Below are 21,372 nucleotides of genomic sequence, written 5' to 3'. Positions count from 1 at the left end.
GTGAACACTGCACAGTGATCTTTCAGGCTGCAAGATGCTCTGCACCGTTCCAACCTTCTGTTTCCCCCTTTCTGTGCGTCACCTTACATGCCACAGGACACCTGTTCTCACTAAAACATCATTTAGTTCTGGTCTATTGAAGTACAGTTCTGAGACCTACCAAGCTCATCTTCAGTATTTAAGGAGAAACATGCAAGCATCAGGTATGCCACGAGTGAGTCAATACAGCTCAGGGTGCACGGTTGGCACCCTCTGGGATGTTATGCTCACACCTCTCGGTTTGCAGAACATTTGCTGGATATTTCTCCAGCACAAATCCTTCCTGAGGTCATCACATACCTCCTGTTATGAAAGCAACAATCTGAAATCCCTTTTCCTTAAGGAAACTATTGACTCCTTAATATCAAATGAAAAGGTCAGATGCATCAGGTAAAGACATTCTTTAACCTCCTCACCACATCGCCATAGAAGATCAGGAAAGGTTTCAAACCATTTCTCTTAACTCTCCCTTTTCTTTCCTTAATACCAACACAGGCAAACATATTTTTTAACAACAACATAGCCTCCACCTGTCATCTAATTCTTCAAGCACAGGCAGCATTGAAATAAAGGTTTACAAAGCACTTCACTGTTAATTTCAGATTACAGAACAAGTCCTGGCTTCGAGCCACTTAAAAGGTGAAACTCCATTTGTCAGAAGGAATGAAAACCTGGACAGAAGGAGGTTTGCTATGGCCCTCGCTGAGGAATTGTAGGTGGAGTTACATAAACACAGCAATGATCAAAGGGAAATCTTGGGGACCGTAATATACCAAGGTATTAAAGGAACAAGGCCTTTTATCTACTGGGAAGGAAGGAAGCAGAGCATTGAGGCACGTGCAATATATACAATTAAAACCCAAAATCCCAAGCGGCTTCCAAGAGAGACCAAAAACCAAATAAAAGCCCTGGGTTGTTTTGCTTTTTTTCTTATTCTGTTAAAATAGCATGAAAGAACCAAAAATGGAATCCACCACAAAAAAATAATTACACTCCATCACCTGCTAAAGCCAGGCATTCAAATCTATTTCAAGCAGAATTTTCCCTCCCTGTTCCCCCCATGGTCTGTTGAGTCACAGACCATGCCCTCATTCACTGCCAGTTTCCTTGAGCCTTACCTTGTCCTCCACTCTGTTCAGCCTGGCACCAATTGTGTTATTCCCTCGATCTTTGCTTTTTTCTGTGGAACAAAAAAACATTTTCAAATGACTCTGTGGTGGCATAAGAAAATAGCAGCAAGCCACAACAGGGTGTGTTTAACTAGCCCACCAACGCAGTGTAATTGAACACCTCTGCCAGGCTACTGCTAGTCCTTGAAAGCAGCTTTTTGTTTCTTTTTGTAGTGTTAGCCCACACCATGGCTTTTAATAGCCCTTAAGTTTAAGGTGCTTTTGACCTTAGTTTTAGGCTACAACATAGGAGAACAAAACTATTACCGGTTTAGTTAATGTTTTAATTGCCACTTAAACCCAATCTGACGCTATGCAAAAGACTCTACAGCCAAGCCAAACAAGGTGTTTGGTAGCATTTTATCTTCTTCCCCCCCCCTCAAAGAAACTATATGGAAGTGTGAGTTTGACAGTAACACGAATGCAGTTTTCATTACTCAGACTTGTCACAAACAAAACAAACTTAGCACTTTCTGCTCCTTTTCTAGTCTCTTTCTAAAGCCATCAAAGCTCTATGTGAATACTACTGATTTCAGAGGAACTCTGCATCACAGCATACATTTTACAGGAGACATGGTGAGCAATGGACAAATTAGAGCCAGTATTTTGTAGACTCTAGTGAAAGTAGGTCCTAAATAAGAAGAAACCTATTTTAAAGATGACTAATTATTATTGTAGATGCCTGAAATTCAGACTACAACTTGTTGGCAGCAAAGTAAAAAGTATTTTAACAAATATATTCCACTAATTACATCTTCATCAGATGAATTTTAGACACAACCTTCATGTTAATTTACCTGAGACAGAGATAAAAAGAGATGGCTTCCCTATGGATTGGTCCAATCTGTAAAACAAAAAGAATTTGAAGTTTAAGGGAGACCTACACAAAGAAGCAAAGGGAAGTTCAAATAGTGCTGGTTTGTACTATAAGTGAAACAAGGCAAAATGGGATTGGACTGAGATTGGTCTTTAGCTCTGTAAAGTTTTACCATGCCCACTACTTTTCCTTGTGACCAGTATTGTTCATCTTTTCCTTCTTCTACAGCTTAACTAGTGCATCTATCTGGTGTCTTTTAGTTTGCTCTCTGGTATAATTCTACCAGAGCAAGTGAAGGAGGAGGTCCTAAGGTTTTCTTGTGGCCTTTCAGTACTTAAAAGGGCCTATGAGAAAGATGGGGACAGACTTTCTAGCAGTATATGTTGTAATGGGACAAAGAGTGACAGCTTAAAATTTAGCAGAGAGATTTAGACTAGATAAAAGGAAGAAATTCTAAACACAGAGTGGTGAGACACTGGTCCAGGTTGCCCAGAGAGGCAGATAATCCATCCCCAGAGCCATTCCAGGTCAGGTTGGGTGGGGCTTTGAGCAACTTAATTTAGTTGAAGAGTGCAGAGAGGTGTGGACTATATGAGTTTCAAAGGTCCCTTCAAACTCAAATCACTGTTTCTGCACCAGTATTTCACTCCAAACACATAACACAGCCCCTAACACATAGGGCTTACAGTGCACATTCAGAGCTAGCAAGGACTGAGGCAATACATGTGAATGTAATGAAAACTTCAAGTCCCAATCATCAGATTTTTAAGCTCTTTGCCTTTTCCTTCCCGTGTGAAAACTTAACTTGAATGCCATTTTATATTCTATACCTTTGCACAGCCCTGATATTACAGCATGTGTGACCCTGTCAGGTTTGGATGCCCAGCCCACTGACTTGTTTACAAACACCCCTCTGCTGCTGTGCAGGTACTGAATTTGATGGACATACCTCCTCTGTAGCTCCTTGATTCGCACCATCAGGTTGAGGTGGCCCTGTGAATACTGCTCAATAACATCTCTGACATCATAGGGCTTTCTGGCTTGCTGTAAAATAAAAAGCACAAAATCCAAGCCTTTAAGCCACAGGGATGCAGGAATGGTCTATGGCAACAGATTTTTTATCAAGGGTAAGTTCTTTCAACTGCTTTTAACATTTGAGATGCTTTGATTGTTGCCATGACCACAGAATTTTTTGTGGAATAATTATGACAGTTCTGATTTCATCTATCTTTTTGTTACTGCAGCTCTGCACATACCTTTCAAGATATAAGCCACTGAACTTGAGGCCAAACAAACTTGGCACTTTGCTCAGAGGTTTGTGGTCACTCCAGTTTCTTCTAGAAATGAATCATATTCCACTTGTACTTCAAAAGCAGGAGATGCCTCTGCACTGCTTAACCTTATATTTCACATGCTGTAGGTTTTCCTCAATTCCCTGCCACAAACACTTTCTCCTTTTGAGCCAAAGGAAAGCCCTAAAAACTAGGCTGTGGTACCTTCATGCAGCCCCTTACCTACCCTTGCTTGGGACCTCCCATGTTTTAGGAATCATTACTTTAATAATATCACTTCACTGAGCAAATTAGATGTTAGTTTGCCAGATTCTCCAAAGCTATCTACAGACCTTGCCAGAATGTGAGAAACACTCCATTGGAAGGCTAAACAGGAATGGGAATTGCTTCAATCTAACCAAAGAACTCACAGAATTCCCAAGAACCCTGACTGCTTACACACATATAAATCAGAACTAACATCCACAAAGAAAGAAATATGATTCAGCAGTGGCACAAGCCAATAAGTCTTTCCATGGACTTGTACTGTAAACAAGATGATATTAGGAAAAGAAAGAAAAAAAAAGAATTCTTGGATTATTCCTGTACTATAAATAAGGAAGAGAGAAATCTGCCAGATCAGTTTGAAACCTCCAGGTTCAAAGAAGCAGTTCAGGAAGAATAAAGGTGCAGAGCTTCCCTCCTGCTGGTGTTGCCCTCCGATGCAGGTGCCTGAGAGTAGAAAGTGCAGGTGTGTCCCTGCCTGGTTTTTGTTCACTGTGCTGCTGCTGCTTTCTCTTTAAAAGAGGAGCTGAAAACCTGCAGTAAATAGAATTTATGTGTGAAGTTTGATTTCTGCATAGGGCAGGGTATTTAGCAGTCAGTCTTGACCGGGGTGTAACCCATACTGAAAGCTGATCTTTCAGGAGAAAATACTTGTGATGCTGACAACGTGAGTGTCACCTAGACGGTGTTAAGTGATAGGTTGGAATCGGTGATCTCAAAGATCTTTTCCAACCTTGTTAATTCTGTGGTTCTGTGAAAAGGGAAAAAGGGGCAGCAGACAATGGATGAGTATCGAAGAAACATAAGTAGGAGACAGTCCCACAGCTTTCCTCAGTAACATCTTTACAGGATGTCAGGGGTTGGAAGGGACTCAAAGAGATCATCGACTCCAACCCCCCTGCCACAGCAGGACCATACAGTCTAGCTCAGCTCACACAGGAACACATCCAGACAGGCCTTGAAAGTCTTCAGAGAAGGAGACTCCACAACCTCTCTGGGCAGCCTGTGCCAGTGCTCTGGGACCCTTACAGTCAAGAAGTTCCCCCTTGTGTTGAGCTGGAACCTCCTGTGCTGCAGCTTCCATCCATTGCTCCTTGTTCTATACCAGGGAGCAAGTGAGCAGAACCGGCATGCCCCCTTCCTGACCCCAGCCCTCAGATATTTATAAACATATATTAAACCCTCTCTCAGCCTTTTCTTCTCCAGACTAAACAGCCCCAGGTTCCTCAGCCTCTCCTCATCAGGCAGTGCTCCAGACCCCTAACCATCCTTGTAGCCCTCCACTGGACCCTCTCCAGCACATCCCTGTCCCTCTTAAACTGGTGAGCCCAAAACTGAATGCAGTACTCGAGATGAGATCTTACCAGGGTAGATTCTTGTGCCTCTGCTAATTAACCATTACTTGTAGCAAAAATCTTTTCAACTAAGTTAAATTAGCCCCCGTCCTACACATATTGTGCAAATGGCACAAAAGCCAATGCCAAATATGAAATGTGCACCACTGGCCCTTGCTGTTCCCTAGAAACTGCATGTGCAGGGAGGCAGAGCTGAGAAAGGGAGAGGGAAGTCCACACAAAGGGAATTTTTGGGGAATAAAACCAACTAAAATGGGTAGAATATCCTTTGAAGCTCAGGACACTCTGAACCACATTGTTTGGTCCAGGCCAGTAATGGAGATTAGAAAAGATTACACACACAATTCATGATTCATGGCATGACAAATGAATTACACAAGATGATGAATTATAAGACCATAAATGCCAGATTTTCCAGGGAAATTGCTACAAACCAGGCAACAGTCACCCACGTCATCAGTGGAACTGCAACCTGTATTTTTAGTTTATGCTATGCATAGATTACTTGCCATGGTGAAAAGCAAAACACAAGTTAAAAGTGTACTTCAGAGGGAAGCTGATTTACTCAATGGCAAGAATTTGCATGGAAAAGAGAAAGGGGGTGGGAAGAAAAAGAGTTTCAAAGTGACAGTGGGAGATCAGCTCAAACCCCAGGTCTCAGGTTCTGTGGTGGATATCACAGTTGTATCCATGTGCTGAACTCTTCAGGCCTTTAGAAACTTTCCTAATTGGAAGACAAAACTTATTTACCCATGAATTCAGCTAATGAAATCATGAGTACACTGATTTTCTTTCTGAAGTTCAGTTGCAAGTTTAGACTGTGCCTAAGACAACTGATTTACAACTAATAAAAGTAAGTCACTTTTGGTAGGCAAAGTGAACAAAGCCTAGAAAAGAATTAATTCCTAAGTCCTGTTTTCCCTATGATCTACAGAATCTTTCCTTAACCATCAGCCATCCACTCTAGCTGATGACATGTGCTGACTATCAGTAGAAGATGATCTTTACTCTTTTTACTGGTAGAACAAGTTCTTTCCTGAGCGGGTGGTCGGGCACTGGAACAGGCTGCCCAGGGAGGTGGTGGAGTTGCCATCCCTGGAGGTGTTTGAAAAAAGAGTGGATGTGGTGCTTGAGGCTATGGTCTAGTGATTAAAGATGCTGTGATGAAGGTTGGACTGAATGATCCTGGTGGTCCTTTCCAACCACAGAAATTCATAGTGAGTGATGTTGTGCTGAAGGATTTGGTTTAGTCAAGGACTTGTCAGTGTGAAACTAATGATTGGACTCAATGATCTTGAAGGTCTTTTCCAATCTAAGAAATTCTGTGATCTTTCCTACACCATTTGAAACAGTCCTACAGACTTTACAAGAGCATAAACACATCCTTTAAAAAAAAGGAATTAATTCTTTCTAATATTATGCTGGGTTCTTATATGGACATCATCCTATGGACAATATTCCAGCCTGCTATTTAAAATAGAGCATACATTTCTCCCCTTCTTTCATCAAGGAAATGATGCCCAAGTGTGATGTTTTATAAGTACTTGCTTTTCATGTCATAGAATCAGTCAGGGTTAGAAAGGACCACAAGGATCATCTAGTTCCAAACCCCCTGCCATGGGCAGGGACACCCTACCCCAGAGCAGGCTGCCTACAGCCTCATCCAGCCTGGCCTTAAATACCTCCAGGGATGGGGCCTCGACCACCTCCCTAGGCAACCCATTCCAGGGTCTCACCACTCTCATGGTGAAGAACTTCCTTTGAAATGTCTTTGTAGCCCTGTTTAGCTTCTTGTTATTTTTTTTTCTTAAATTTTTAAAACAGGAAGGCTCTGGTTTCTGCCTGACTTTTGTCCTTGTATAGCCATCACACCCCTGTTATTAACTGAGCTCTTAAACAAACCTATCTAGGCAAATTTAGGCATACAGGTGTATCCTGCAAGCAGCTGGTAGAGTTTAAGAACCATGCTGGGTTCATGCTGGGACCTATTTTGCAAAATTTTCCTCTTCCTCCTCTTCTTCCTATGTTTTCCCTCCCCAACAGCTTCAGAGGCTTCACTAAAAAGAACTGTTTTTAAGTGCAGGCCTTGCAGTTCTGTTCCAGCTTATTTTAGCAAGAACAGCCCAATGAACTTCAGCTGAAATCTGTTCTTTTTTTTCCAGCAGCTATGGAAAAAAGAATAAATCTGAATTTTCTTTTAGAAAGACACATTTCACAAGCACAAAAACTTACATGGCAAACATCTACCAGCAAACAGCTACCCAGGCCTTTTAAAAGCTGAAAGATAGGTTTTAAAGTGCATCTTCTTCTTTACCACATCTTCAGATATTGCACTGGACAGGTTATTAGGAACTGTATAGTCATTGCTTGGCACATGTTTAAGCATTTTAATTTCTTATGACTATTTTATGTGCATACAATAGAACCAAGCAGATTTACAACAGGCTTTTGAGGAAAGAATAATGACAGTGGTTATCTCTTAATTACAGGAGAGATTTAAAAGTACCTTGTGGCTTGAATTTCAAGGTGACTTTGTGTATTAAGTTACCAGGATGCTTTTGAGAGCTGCACTTTTGGTGCTTTCCAAATTTTTAAACTCGGTCATAACCTTGTATTGAGAAATTATGGAGAAGTATCAGATATCCCCACATGTCCCTGTTGGGAGACTGCTTTGATAGGAGCAGCAGCAGATCGCTTGCAGGCAGGAGTGACTGCAGACATGCTTCGCTTCAGCCAAATGGACGTTTTCAGTTCTTGGGTAACGGCTAACATTGATCACTTGGGAAGAAGAAAGGCTACTAAAGAAGGATGAGAGGCAGTCTTGCTGAGGGATTTTGTAGATAGCCAGGGCCAGTCCTTTTGCAGATGCAAAAGTGAGAGTACAACTGAGAAGCCAGATTAGCAACCGGGATACCGAGCACAAACAAGTTTTAAGTAGCAACTGAATAGTCCCATTCTACTCCCTCCAAATGCTTTTTCAGCCTCTATCAAATCATCTGCCGCAGGGGAGTTTGGTTTAGTTGCCAGGTGGATAATGTTGCACAGAGTGTTCAGGCATTTTCAGAATCTGTTTTTTGACAACCACCACTTGGGAGGTAGATATATCATGTGTGGATTTCTTGTTTCTAAGCGGTTTAGTTACTATCATGGCAAATGCTTTATGATCTAAATTTATGAGAGCAACGTCTCAGTAATTACCATGAAGAAAAAGGATCACAATCAGGTTTTAGAATGAGAATAAATTAAGTTTAATGGAACTGCTCAAGAGGGTCCAGTGGAGGGCTACATGGATGATTAGGAGACTGGAGCACTGCCTTGTGAGGACAGGCTGAGGGACCTGGGGCTGTTTAGTCTGCAGAAGAGAGGACTGAGAGGGGATTTAATAAATGGTTAAAAACATCTGAGGGCTCAGGGTCAGGAGGGGGGACAGGCTCTGCTCACTTGCTCCCTGAGATAGAACAGGGATCAGTGGATGGACGCTGCAGCACAGGAGGTTCCAGCTCGACACAAGGGGGAACTTCTTTCCTGTAAGGGTCCCAGAGCACTGGAACAGGCTGCCCAGAGAGGTTGTGGAGTCTCCTTTTCTGAAGACTTTCAAGGCCTGTCTGGATGTGTTCCTGTGTGAGCTGAGCTAGATTGTATGGTCCTGCTGTGGCAGGGGGGTTGGAGTCGATGATCTCTTTGGGTCCCTTCCAACCTCTGACATCCTGTGGGCCTGTGATTTAGGTAGCTTTTCACAGAAGAGCAGTGGATACATCACTGGAATGGGCCACATTCCTTGTTAGGTTACAAGTGCTGGCCAGCGAGCATTAAGGAGCTTCTCAACAAAGCGACTACAAAAATCATATTCCAGTAGTCCAGACATCAGGCTTCTCTTAGTCAAATCAAAAGAACACATCAAATGTGCTAGCAGAAACTTTCTGAAAGTGCTTTCTCCAGTAACACCCTGGAAATGGGAGATTTCAGCCTAAATAGTGACAGTCTGGACACATTTTGCCTCACTGAAACATCTTCCTGAAAAGCTCAGGCAACCTAAGCCTCAGGGTTAGCTCAGAACTTTTAGTGAAAATAAAGACTCAGAGCAGGAAACAGCTAAAGAAATCAGGCAGTGCTGCTAAATTTCAAAGAGGAAGTTGGAAGAATGGTTTTGAAGCAGCAGTAAGCATTGCCTTACAGGAACAAGTGGTTTGTTGGACTTTTAGTTATCATCATCTTTTGACCCTCAAATGTGTGCCATTCAAATCTGAAGGAAAAAGGACACCCTCCCCCTTTTTTCTTTAGGGGTGTCTAAAGCTTTTTATTCTATTGTAAGCAGTAGTGGCAAGGTCATCCATGAAAATGGATGTGGGCAGTTAAACTGCTTGCTTTCTCTGCATGTTCAGTTGTGGAGCCTGCTCTCCAGAGATTGATCCCTTTTAATTAATTTTAAATAAAGTCATATATTTCTTACACATATATATATGTATTCACCTGGTTTAAATCAAGCTGAAGGCTGTTGACAGGGTTTTACTGGATTAATGAAATGGGTTTAGAAACGGCATTCATAGAACATTCGTAGTCAGAATGTTTTATTCCAACCAGGCAACAGGGCTAATTAGCTACTGTTAAATGCTCCTGGTATGGCAGTATCACAGTGAGGGAAGTGGCACTCAGGCAATGTGTGTCAGTAAGGGCTGGAGGGGTGAAGAGAACAGATATCTCACTAACTGGGCAGGAGGTCTCCTACCTATGCAGAGAGAAGAGAAAAGGAAGGAGAAACCTTCCAATACACTAACAAATTTCCACCCTGCTTTCTTATCAGGACTTCATTATCATCAAGTAGGAGCCAGAACCAAGGCTGAGGTAGTATTTTAATCTCTAATCCTCCTGACTCGGCATGACAGTAACATACAGCTCAGAATTAATGGAGACATATGAGAATGTTTGCACTGGGAAAGAGAGACAGCGATAACAGAGGGTTAAGGGTCAAGTCCATTAGCAGAAAATAACATTTTAATTCATGCTGCATTTCAGGGCTTCAGCCTATTTCCAGAGCATCCACAGTTGACTAACCTGCTGCTGAACAACCACTCCATTGAAGGAGGGAGAGAATAGTGGGTGTCGCTCACCATTACTGAAATGAATTGTCTGAGTCTCTCTTAAGCTTCTAATAGAGACAATGCATCAGGAGAATAAAAGGATTTGTTTAGAAAAAAGGAGCTCTCTATTCACAACTCACCTGAAACTTTTTCTTTGCCACAAAGTACTGCATCCTGCGAATCACCTTAATTGCAGCACGGTGGTGTTCTCGCAGCCTGTGGGAAAAAAAGCAGGAAGGTGAGTGGGGTGACAGAGCATCTCCATCCAGACGAGAAACACAACAGGCTGCAGTAAATACTTCACCAGTGCATGAATGTATAAGGGGCAGAGCTGTGATTCAGCCTGGGAGCACAGCACACTTTATGTCCACCTTCCTCACCTTTCAAGGCTATAAAAAAACCCAGGATTGAATCTGAGCTGTGCTAGCTTTGCATGCATTTTGCAGTAAAAAAGGTGTCCACATAGCCTCTGCCAATGTCTAAGCAAACCTCCACTCCTCTTTCACAGCTTCATTTACACAGACAAAAAAAAGCCATCAATTTTTTGCCACAGTCAGCTTTGTGCAGCTTTTAGACATGATCACTCTAGAAATCCAGGTTTTTCAGGGGGTTGTGGGCTTTATTTTCCCCCTAAGTCCTTCCCAATGTGTTTCTTCACCTACATGAATTTTATTTTTTCTCCAAAAGTTACTTAATCCCACCCCCACACTAATGATTTGGAGAAAAAACTTATGAAGAGCAACTGAAGGAGCTGGAGGCTGAGGGGAGACCTCATGGCTGTCTACAGCTACCTGAAAGGACATTGTGGAGAGGTTGGTGCTGGTCTCTTCTCACAGGTAAATAGTGATAGAACAAGAGGGAATGGCCTCAAGCTGTGACTAAGTAGGTTTAGACTGGACATTAGGAAACATTTTTTTCCCAGTGAGAGTGGTCAGGGACTGGAATGTGCTGCCCAGAATTCACCAACCCTGGATGCATTTAAATGTGGTTTGATTGTGCTGCTTGGGGATACGGTTTAGGGTGCACTGTGTAGAATATGGATATCATAGAATCAAACAGGTTGGAAGAGACCTACAAGATCATCCAGGCCAACCTAGCACCCAGCCCTATCCAGTCAACCAGACTATGGCACTAAGTGCCTCACCCAGGCTTTGCTTGAACATCTCCAGGGACAGTGACTCCACCACCTCCCTGGGCAGCCCATTCCAATGCCAATCACTCTCTCTGCCAACAACTTCCTCCTAACATCCAGCCTAGACCTCCCCCAACACAACTTGAGACTCTGTCCCCTTGTTCTACTGTTGGCTGCCTGGCACAAGAGACCAACCCACCCCCAGCTAGAACCTCTCTTCAGGTAGTTGTAGACAGCAATGAGGTCACCCCTGAGCCTCCTAACGTTCATCCTAAACAGACTTCTAGTCATAGCTTTGGGAAAACAGCAGGAAAAGCAGAGTTAGGCATTCCAGATGTTTTCTCTTTATGGAATGATTATTAGCAATACTGATAGAGCAGCATCTGGAGACATCCCTAGGCAGTGCATTTTGCCCATACTGAACCTGACAGCATTCACACTTACTGTGGGATGAAACATCCATATTACAGTTCTGTACAGGTTTGGGTCTAGTATAATATAACTCAGTATTACCCAAGTTAAATTTAACCTGGGATTTTAGTAACTATGTATTTCCTCAGGACAAACTTCTCTCTGGAAACACAGCTTTTGCCTGAGCAAAAGAATCATAGACTAGAATCACAGAATCATGAAAACAGATGATTGTTGTGATCCCTTCCAACCCCCCTGCCATGGGCAGGGACACTTCACACTAGATCAGGCTGTCTAGAGCCTTATCCAGCCTGGCCTGGAACACCTCCAGGGATGGGGCTTCGAATGATAGATGGCTCTCCCCTGAGCAGCACAGCAGGTGTAGTTGGGGCCTTCCATTTCTGAAAACTCACCCCTTTTTGTGGGAAAAGAGCCTTCTGCAAAGCCAAAACCAGAACCCATGAAATCTCTCCTCACAGATACTGTCCCTTGGGTGCTTTCTTTCTGATACAGAAATGGTTCAGGTTTAGCAGTAACAGGAAAGACTACCTTCTCCACACACAATGTAAACCACAGTTGCTTTTCTATCCAACACCACAAAGATTTTCACCACAGCTCTACAGCTTGCTAAGACTGGAGGTAAACTTGTATGGAGCACCTCCAGGGCCTCACTAATGATACACTAGTCCAGGGATGCACAGCTAGAATTGTACAGGGAGGTCCCTTCCTCTCCATGCCACACTGAGGGGTCTCCAAGAGGCTTTCTAGGTCTCTGCTCCTTCAGACCTGACTGCAAGATGATGGCCCAATGTTATAAAGATGTGAATTTGCTCCTCTAAATGCGACATGTGTCTGTTTGGATGGAGTCCTGATGAAGTCACTTAGCCTAAAGTCAGTTGGTGGCATCCTCTGCTCCTAGGGACAAGGATGACTTCTCCCAAAAATCACAGGATGTAAAGTGCTCATGGTTTTAAAGTTCTGCTTCAGAGAAATGAAAGCCAAAAAGACAAATACTGCCTAATTTTCTATTAAATATCCAAGATGTGGAAGTGCAACTGTCATGCAGCTATACATCCTATACATAAACATCTTATGACACCTAGAAATAAATTTCATCTGCAATAAACCTGCTCATAGCAGTTTGGTTTAAGTCTCATTTCCTGAGGGTGTTTTTCACAGCCCATTATTCCTGAGTGAACTGGTTTTTTTCCTCCTTGGGACAGGTGGTCACTAGTAAAGCACACCAAATCCCTCACCCTGCCTAGATGATGAGCCTCATCCATAAGCAAGACAGCTGGATAAGAAAAATTACATTCACCCACAAAATGATACCACCAAAATGATTTTGCAATGCACCTATTTGACATCAATCACTGTTTGGTGGTGTTAACACAAGCTTCCATGCCAGGAGGGAAAGTTAATATTCTCATTTTATTCCTTCCTGTTTCCAGCTCCAGTAGGAAACCTTACAGTAAGCTTGTTTCTGCTTATGCTGTAAAATCTAATTCTGTACCACAGGCTGTCCTGATTCCCCAGATTAAATGCTTCTGCGATGAGGGAAGGGAATAAAGGATTTAATTAGTAGCTAAGGTTATGATTCACGGCTGTTTGATCTCTTCTGTAAACTGGTAACAAATGCTTTAGTAAATTGAGAGTTTAACCATTAACTGGGGATATTTGTTTGTTCAGCCACTTGTGACATCTCTGAATTCTGGTTACAGGGCTGCACCTTGTGGGGGGGACACTCTCAGCCTGTTTCGAGCCAGACAGCCACTTGATACATCACTGTCCACAGGGCAAGAGTTCCATGAGTATTTCATTTTTAGGAGTGAGGCTGACAGAGCACTGGAACAGGCTGCCCAGAAAGGCTGTGGAGACTTCTGCTCTGGGGACTTTCAAAACCCGCCTGGATGCATTCCTGTGTGAACTACCCCAGGTGATTGTTTGGCAGGGGGGTTGGACTTGATCTCTGCAGGTCACTTCCAACCTCTAAAGTTCTGTGATTCTGTGTTGGGAAATTACATCATCTGAGAGTGCTCAGGGAGAGCAGCAAGAGGCCTTCATGGTGTGTCCATCCTCAGAGTGGGCAGGACAAGCCCTTGAGTGCAGCACAAGGCCCTGACAGCAAACACTCCCCTACAGCCCTTCTGCAAGAAAGTTGTGGGGATTACAGGGACACTCCAGAGAGCTCATCTGCTTGAGTAGCTCTCTTGCAGTTGAAATCCCTTGGTTTAACACTTTTGGTTTACCTAACTTTGGGAGGCCACTTGTTTGGTAAGAGCATGAGCAACAGAAGCAGCAGACAATGGATTTCCCCTTTGGTTAATGAAGCTCTTCTCTCCTGAGCATTTATCAAGCTTCAAGCCTCAGACTCACCATACCCATGAAAATCTGACCACCAAAGGGTCTTGCCAAGTACTATTTGAGTGGCTTGAATAACTAAACATACTACCTTCCAAAATAAACTGAAGTAGGTTGCATGCCCACAAAAAAATCATAGAATCAACCAGGTTGGAAGAGACCTCCAAGATCATCCAGGCCAACCTAGCACCCAGTCCTGCCCAATCAACTAGACCATGGCACTAAGTGCCTCATTCAGGCTTTGCTTGAACACCTCCAGGGGTGGCAACTCCTCCACCTCCCTGGGCAGCCAATTCCAATGCCAATCACTCCCTCTGTGAAGAACTTCCTCCTAACATCCAGCCTAGATCTCCCCTGGCACAACTTGAGACTGTGTCCCCTTGTTCTGTTGCTGGTTGCCTGGAAGAAGAGACCAACCTACACTTGGCTGTAACCTCCCTTTGGGTAGTTGCAGACAGCAGTGAGGTCACCTCTGAGCCTCCTTTTTTCCAGGCTAAACAGCCCCAGCTGAAGCTAATGATGGTTGCTTACAACACCACACAACTGAGACCCTTCCAAAGAAAAACTGCCAATAGCTTTCACTGTCTACCATCAGTGTTCTTTCTTAGTATACACAGGACATTAAGATCACCTGAAGAACAGCACATACTACAGCACATTTCCCATGGAGTTAAACTCTTAGAATTAGACCACAAAGTCACAACATTGTCAGAACCCATAGGAATGATGCAGAAGGATGAAGGAGGATAATACCTAGCAACTCATCAATGACAGAAAACCACCCTGGCTGTAATAGGGTCAACAGATTCAAACAAGTCCACATTATTTGTAGGCATAAACTTGGTTTGCTCTATCTGTGCACTGTGAAATAACCTGTTATGTATGCAGGCACTCCCCACAGAAAACGAAATGAGGATTCAAAAAAACACCCTGGCAGCAAAATAAAGGTGATTGAGCACCTACATCACAAAAGAAAGCCTGTCAGAAAAATACTGCAAATCATTCATTTCTGCTGCCTCCTTTTGCTGTTAAGATACTTAACTTAAAACAAGTCCCCTGGTGGAAACCTGATCTCTTCATTAGTCCACCAGAAATCTGGACTAGAATTTCCTGTGATTTGGAAAGCCAGCATGCTGATGAACTTCATTTACTCCCACAGATATTCTCATTTAGTTGGAAAGTTGTCACACGTGCCCCCAACTACTGCAGCAAAGCCATTTGTACATTGGACTGCGGTATTAATTCCTCAAAACACAGCCAGCACTTCAGTGAGTTTCCCAAGGTGTGGCTAATTCACAGTGGGTGTCAGTGGTATCAGCCAGTTTCCAAGTCCAATCCCTATTCTGCAATACACAGTTCTCTCAGTAAAAGAAAGGAGAAGCAATTATTACATAGAAATATTGACTGCCCTTTACAAAGCCGCTGAATTTTATGTCAAATCCTTATGGATGGCATTAGAAGTTTGTCCCCCTTTTCACCTCAAGAAGGTGTCCTACATATTGGCTTAGCTTTAAGAGAAATATTAAAGCAAGAAGACAGAGGAAAGGTGGTGTTAATTTCCTATTTGCAACACTTGCTTTTGTGTTCATTTGTAGCATGTTTTATTATGGGCAAAGGCTTCCCAATGAACACGGACACCAGCATTATCCAGCTTAAAGGTCAGTGCTGTGTGTTCAGAATGAGTTTAACAAGAATGAAACCACAGCAGGAGAGAGCCACAGATTTCTAATACCTTTAACAAAATGCTCATTTCTTGGTAAAACTAACACTGATTTCAAGTCAAGCTCAGTTTTTCAAACATTTAAATTCTCTGCAGTTGTCTTAAATTTCTAACTAAGGACAAAGCAAAGGTATTAAGAAAGTAGGCTGCAGTTGGATGGCCCTGAAGCTTTTGGCACTCATTAGACTCCATCCTTAACACATCAGATGTTAATATGTTGTGCATGTGAACTGACAGATTTTTTCCATTCAGGCACCAAAATATCTTCCTTGTCACAGGCAGAGAAGACTCAGAGTCGCTACATTAAGCCATTTCATTAGTGCATTTAAGTCTAATGAGATCTTTCATTGTTAGCCCTCCAGGCACTTTTGGTATAGAATTTGCTATGGCTCAGGGTTATTCTTGTCTTTTCACACATCCTGTCATTCCCTGTCCATTACACTTGATGGGAGTCTCTCTGTGCTGGGCAGTGTTTTAGATGCGATAAAGTGGAAGGGATTAGGTTGCACTGCTGTGTATCCTCTCATAGGAAATGCTTGATCCCTGTACCCAGAAGCAAAATCAGACCCTGATTATTTCTCATAACATGGCCTATCCAGCTTCCCCCTTCACTTGATGCTGGAACTTGGCAACTGTTGTTTGCCATCATTGCAACTTGCTTATCAGGGGGTTCTCAAGATATGTACCCTAGCCCAGAAATGATTCACAAAATCCATCTTAGGGACAAACCAGGAAAAGCTGCCCAGAAGTGTTGGAAAAGTCTGACAACTCTTGAAGAGCAAACTAGTTATGAAACTCAAGTGTTGTTGAATGAGCTTCAGCCAAGCTTGGTGTTTACAGAAATGATCCCAAAGTGTTTTCAGTGCTTTAATGTGTTTATTTTTAAAGAACAACCACTCTTTACTAGACCTTGCCCCTCTGAACTTCCCATCCCTTTGCGACAGAAAGTTAGAAATGAGTGAAAAGATTGTAGATTCAGGTCATGGTTGGACTGAAAAGTCTTTTCCAACTGAAACAATTCTATGATTCTAAATTAATTCAGCTACCCCCAACAGCTTTAACTACCAGGGTCTTCACGGGTTTCACTGCAATAGCAATACAGAAATAATAGATAGAGGTAGAGCAAAAAGTAGGTAAGCTTTAAAACTTCATTGGTCTCAGGAGTTGAAGGCATTCTAATAATCATTGGCAAAGAAGAAATCTGGTTATGAAGGGTCTGCATCTACTTGACTCTTACTGATGCTTCCAAATTGGTCATGAACACTGAGTAAATTCAAACATAGCAGCAGATTATTTCTGTGAAGATCATAGAATCAGTCAGGGCTGGAAGGGACCACAAGGATCATCTAGCTCCAAACTCCCTGCCATGGGCAGGACACCTTACCCTAGAGCAGGCTGGTCAGAGCCTCATCCAGCCTGGCCTTAAACACCTCCAGGGAAAGGGCCTCAACCACCTCCCTGGGCAACCCACTCCAGGCTCTCACCACTCTCATGCTGAGCAACTTCCTCCTCACATCCAGCCTGAACCTACCAATTTCCAGCTTTGCTCCATTCCCCCCAGTCCTGGCACTCCCTGATACCCTGAAAAGTCCATCTCCAGCTTTTTGTAGCCCCCTTCAGATACTGAAAGGCCACGATAAGGTCACCTGGGAGCCTTCTCTTCTCCAGACCCAACTCTTTCAGTCTGTCCTCACAGGAGAGCTGCTCCAGCCCTCTGATCAACCCAGTGGCCCTTCTCTGGACATGCTCCAGCATCTCCACATCCTTCTTGTAATGGGGGCACACTCAATTAATAATTCAATAGAATAGCAAGTTTGGGGTGTTTAATTTTAAACTTACAAGTTGCTTTGACTTAAACACATATTCTGTTCCTTACCTACAGAAGGCAGAGGCTGACTTACCAGAGGACTGTTAGAGAGTGCTCTGCAATGATATGAAGAGCACTGTCAAATTCACTCTTTTGGTGAACCCCTCAGCCAGCAAGCATCTTGGTCATTATTTACTGAACATGAACATAACTCCAGGGAAATTAGCTATAAGCTGACTTAACATTTGTAAGCTTCCTGCCCCACTGTGTATTCTCTCAGCTATCTATGGTTGGCCTTTTTTAGATTTAAAATATGTAATTTTAAAATCCACAGTCATCTTTTTGTGGATTTGGGGTTTATTTTACAGCAGCTTTCATGTCTCTCCTCCCAAAAGTCATGGGCTTAACTCAGAAATACTTTCATGTAGCTACAGAAATCCTCTTTTCTCTACAGACAGCCTGGTTTAGCTGGCTTTGTGGATTTGTAAGTGACATGCAAAAAAAGAACTATTCTTTATAACAACATTCCCTTTGGAGAACTTTGACATTTTCATAACTTCAGCTAATAATAACAACAGCCTACTATCATAAGAAATGTTTTAAAAGGAAAAAAAATATGTAGGTTTTTCATACCATGTACCTAGGGGAAGCTGTCAGAAAAATGCAGCATCCCCACAGAATGGGCAGCTCCAGAACCATGGCTTGGAGCATGGTGTGATCTCCCCAGCTCCTAGCTGCACCTTAGCAGAGATGAAATGCTGGCATACAGCTGGAGGAAGGCACATAGCCTGGTTTCAGCATGGCACCAAGGCTTTTCTCCTGTGTTGGTGGGAAACCTGATCAAGTACCTTCAGCAGGTCAGAAAAAATCCTGAGTTCTGCCAGAGTGGCCTAGGAGAGGTGTCTGAGAGGTGGTAGGGAAGCAGGTGGTAGAGCTTCATATAAAGAGGGGAAAAGTCTCCACAGAAAGAGATTTTCAAGGCCCATCTGGATGCATCCCTGTGTGACCTGCAATAGATTATATGGTCCTGCTATGGCAAGGAGTTGGATTTGATCTCTAGAGGTCCCTTCCAACCCCTAACATCCTGTGAAAATCAGCTCAAGTGACTTGCCCTCTCCTTGAAAATGCATTGGACCAGGTTGGATGGGGGTCTGGACAACATGAGCTAGGGAAAGATGTCTCTGGTTATGCCAGAGTGTTGGAACTAGGTAATCCTTGATGTCCCTTCCAAACAAAACCATTCTATGGTGACTCCTTTAAGGCACTAGTAGCAACTTGAAACACAAAGCAACTGGGGAAAACACAGCTCATCAGTCTAGCCCTTTAAAACATGCTCATGTCAAGGTAATCCGAAGTGAATTATTAAGTGCAGGCCTGAGAAGGGAAAGAACCATTGCTGCCACGTGGATCAGCAAGACAGAGCATGAAGTGCAGGAGTTTCTGGAAGCTGTTTCTCTGCTAGAGAACTCAAGTGTCACAAGGCCTTGCCTTACCAACTCACCTGCAGCACAAACTTTCCAGTCTCTATACTGCTGCCTGACCACTGTATTCCTGTTACTCAGAAAGGACTGGTTTGCACCTGAATCTTCAAGCAAAGCATGTATGTGATACTTGGAGACTGGACACAGGATAAGGCAGATCAGCACACCATTCAAAGCAAAGTTTTCAAGCCCCCTGACCCTCTCTTCTACTCCATTCCCATTTGTCCCTCTATTCATCAGTGCACTCTGAGTAGCAAAACAAAACCTGGCTTCCACCTAAACAAATTTACCTTTGGAAGAGAAAGTGTGAAATAGAGGCTATATAGAAAGCAGGAAAAATATAAAAGCCAGGTCGCATTTTATCAGCATTAGTTGCTGTCCCCCAGCTTTGGCGATATTATCATCACACATCAATTGACATTGATACCCCTTCCCAAACCACAGCAAAACTTTATCCAGCTCTTCATACTCTGCACCTTGTTGAGTTGGCAGGCAGCTGCTTTTTTCTTTTTATACAGTTTCAAGGCCAAGCAATTTGAAAGTAACTACACACAAATGAGACCACAGATAAGTAAATAACGCACAGCTCTGTCTGGCCTGACACATTAAAATCCCTTTCAAGAAGCTGAAAACAGAATACAATGGAGCTGTAGTCGAGTTCACACCAGAAGCCATGGATATTATTCTTTTGCAGCAGCTCATCGAGGACAATCTTTTCAGATTCAAGAAACAGATTTTTGCAGAGCTTGCCATTCACTGCTCTGAGTCACACAAGGAATCACACGAGGAATGGCAGGGCCACAATCTGGGACACTAGGATAGAATAACCATATTGCCTCTGGTCACTTGCCTCTCTATTGTCGGCCTAATAAACTCACAATAACCTTTGAATGTTAAACCAGCTGATGTTAGACTGCTTCTTTATGCTCTAGAAGTTGTTAGCACTACGTGGTAGCTCTTTGTTGTAGGGTGTTACTCAGGGCTGAGGGAGGCTGTTCTGTTTGGCTTAAATGGCATTCCCCAGATTGCACACTGGACACAACCTGCACCCAAAAATACCTAATGCTGAGCATCAGATGTAAAAGCACAAAAATTATGGTCAGCTCATTAAGAATTCAGTTGGGTTTCTTCCACTCTAGATAATACTTTAACATGCTAATTTAATATATGCTGTATCCCACATCATAATTAAGACTCAGCACATAATACCACCAATAACATCCCATTTACCCTTTTGTTTCGAGACAAAAGAAATAAGCTTTTTTTAGGTCAACTCCTCATGCAGTTCATAGGGGATCTGTGGAAGGTCAAAACAATATTGCATTGTTACTGATTTAACCCCACACAATGACTTTAGCCAGAACCTCCTTCAGTTTTCCCCCACTTCTCAGTGTGATGTGTATTTTTAAATAGTAGTGAATAGAAACAAACAAACAACAAAAAAAAAAAAAAGGTTGTGGGTTTTTTTTTCCCCTTACAAAACAAATCACAGGCAACAGACACACCCTCAAAAGTCCAGGCTATTCTACCCAGACAAAATAGGCAAATGGAGATAACATCTCTGCTGTTCAATACAAATGAAAGTCATCCCACTGTTGATGGACAAAATAAAGCAGCTCTCTGTGGCACGGACAGGAATTACAGCAGGGGAAAAAAAATAAAACATTTTAAAGGAAAAGGCCATTGAGCTGAACAACAACATTCACATCACCCAAATCAGTGATAACAGCAAAATCAATGATAAGACTATTTCAGAAATCTTAGTGCTTGCCATGTTGTTTTCTACTCCAGAGATGACTGGCATATCCTTCTGCTGTTTAATAATCATAGAATCAACCAGGTTGGAAGAGACCTCCAAGATCATGCAGGCCAACCTAGCACCCAGCCCTGCCCAATCAACTAGACCATGGCACTAAGTGCCTCATCCAGGCTTTGCTTCAACACCTCCAGGGGCAGTGACTCCACCACCTCTCTGGGCAGCCCATTCCAATGGCAATCACTCTGCCAACAACTTCCTCCTAACATCCAGCCTAGACCTCCCCCAGCACAACTTGAGACTGTGACCCCTTGTTCTGTTGCTGGTTGCCTGGGAGAAGAGACCATCCTCCTCCCCATCCCCAGCTAGAACCTCCCTTCAGGTAGTTGTAGACAGCAATGAGGTCAGCCCTGAATCTCCTCTTCTCAAGGCTAAACAACCCCAGCTCCCTCACAGGAGCCTCTCCTCACAGGGCTGCATTCCAGGCCTCTCACCAGCTTCATCGCCCTTCTCTGGACATGTTCCAGTATCTCAACATCTCTCTTGAACTGAGGAGCCCAGAACTGGACACAGGACTCAAGATGTGGCCTAACCAGTGTTGAGCACAGGGGCAAAATAACGTTCCTTGTCCTACTAGCCACACTGTTCCTAATCCAGGCCATGATGCCATTGGCTCTCCTGCCCACTTGG

General features: G+C 43.2%; 1 protein-coding gene across 20 annotated transcripts in view; it reads right to left on the bottom strand.

Annotated features, from left to right (window-relative positions):
• Positions 1 to 21,372, bottom strand: part of KCNQ1 (potassium voltage-gated channel subfamily Q member 1) — a 434,341-nt gene that overhangs the window by 107,601 nt on the left and 305,368 nt on the right. For all 20 annotated transcript variants that reach the window (XM_064163209.1, XM_064163199.1, XM_064163194.1 and 17 more), the window contains 4 exons: positions 10,155 to 10,230; positions 2,975 to 3,069; positions 2,006 to 2,052; positions 1,158 to 1,219 (listed from right to left, as the gene is read on the bottom strand). In XM_064163209.1, coding sequence (XP_064019279.1) covers positions 1,158 to 1,219; positions 2,006 to 2,052; positions 2,975 to 3,069; positions 10,155 to 10,230 — 280 coding nt within the window. The remainder of the gene's footprint in view (positions 1 to 1,157; positions 1,220 to 2,005; positions 2,053 to 2,974; positions 3,070 to 10,154; positions 10,231 to 21,372) is intronic.

This window comes from Pogoniulus pusillus, chromosome 24 (assembly GCF_015220805.1).
Source record: "Pogoniulus pusillus isolate bPogPus1 chromosome 24, bPogPus1.pri, whole genome shotgun sequence".
Taxonomy (NCBI): Eukaryota; Metazoa; Chordata; class Aves; order Piciformes; family Lybiidae; genus Pogoniulus; species Pogoniulus pusillus.
Note: the sequence above shows the minus strand (reverse complement) of the source record. Positions and strands in the feature narration are given on the sequence as shown.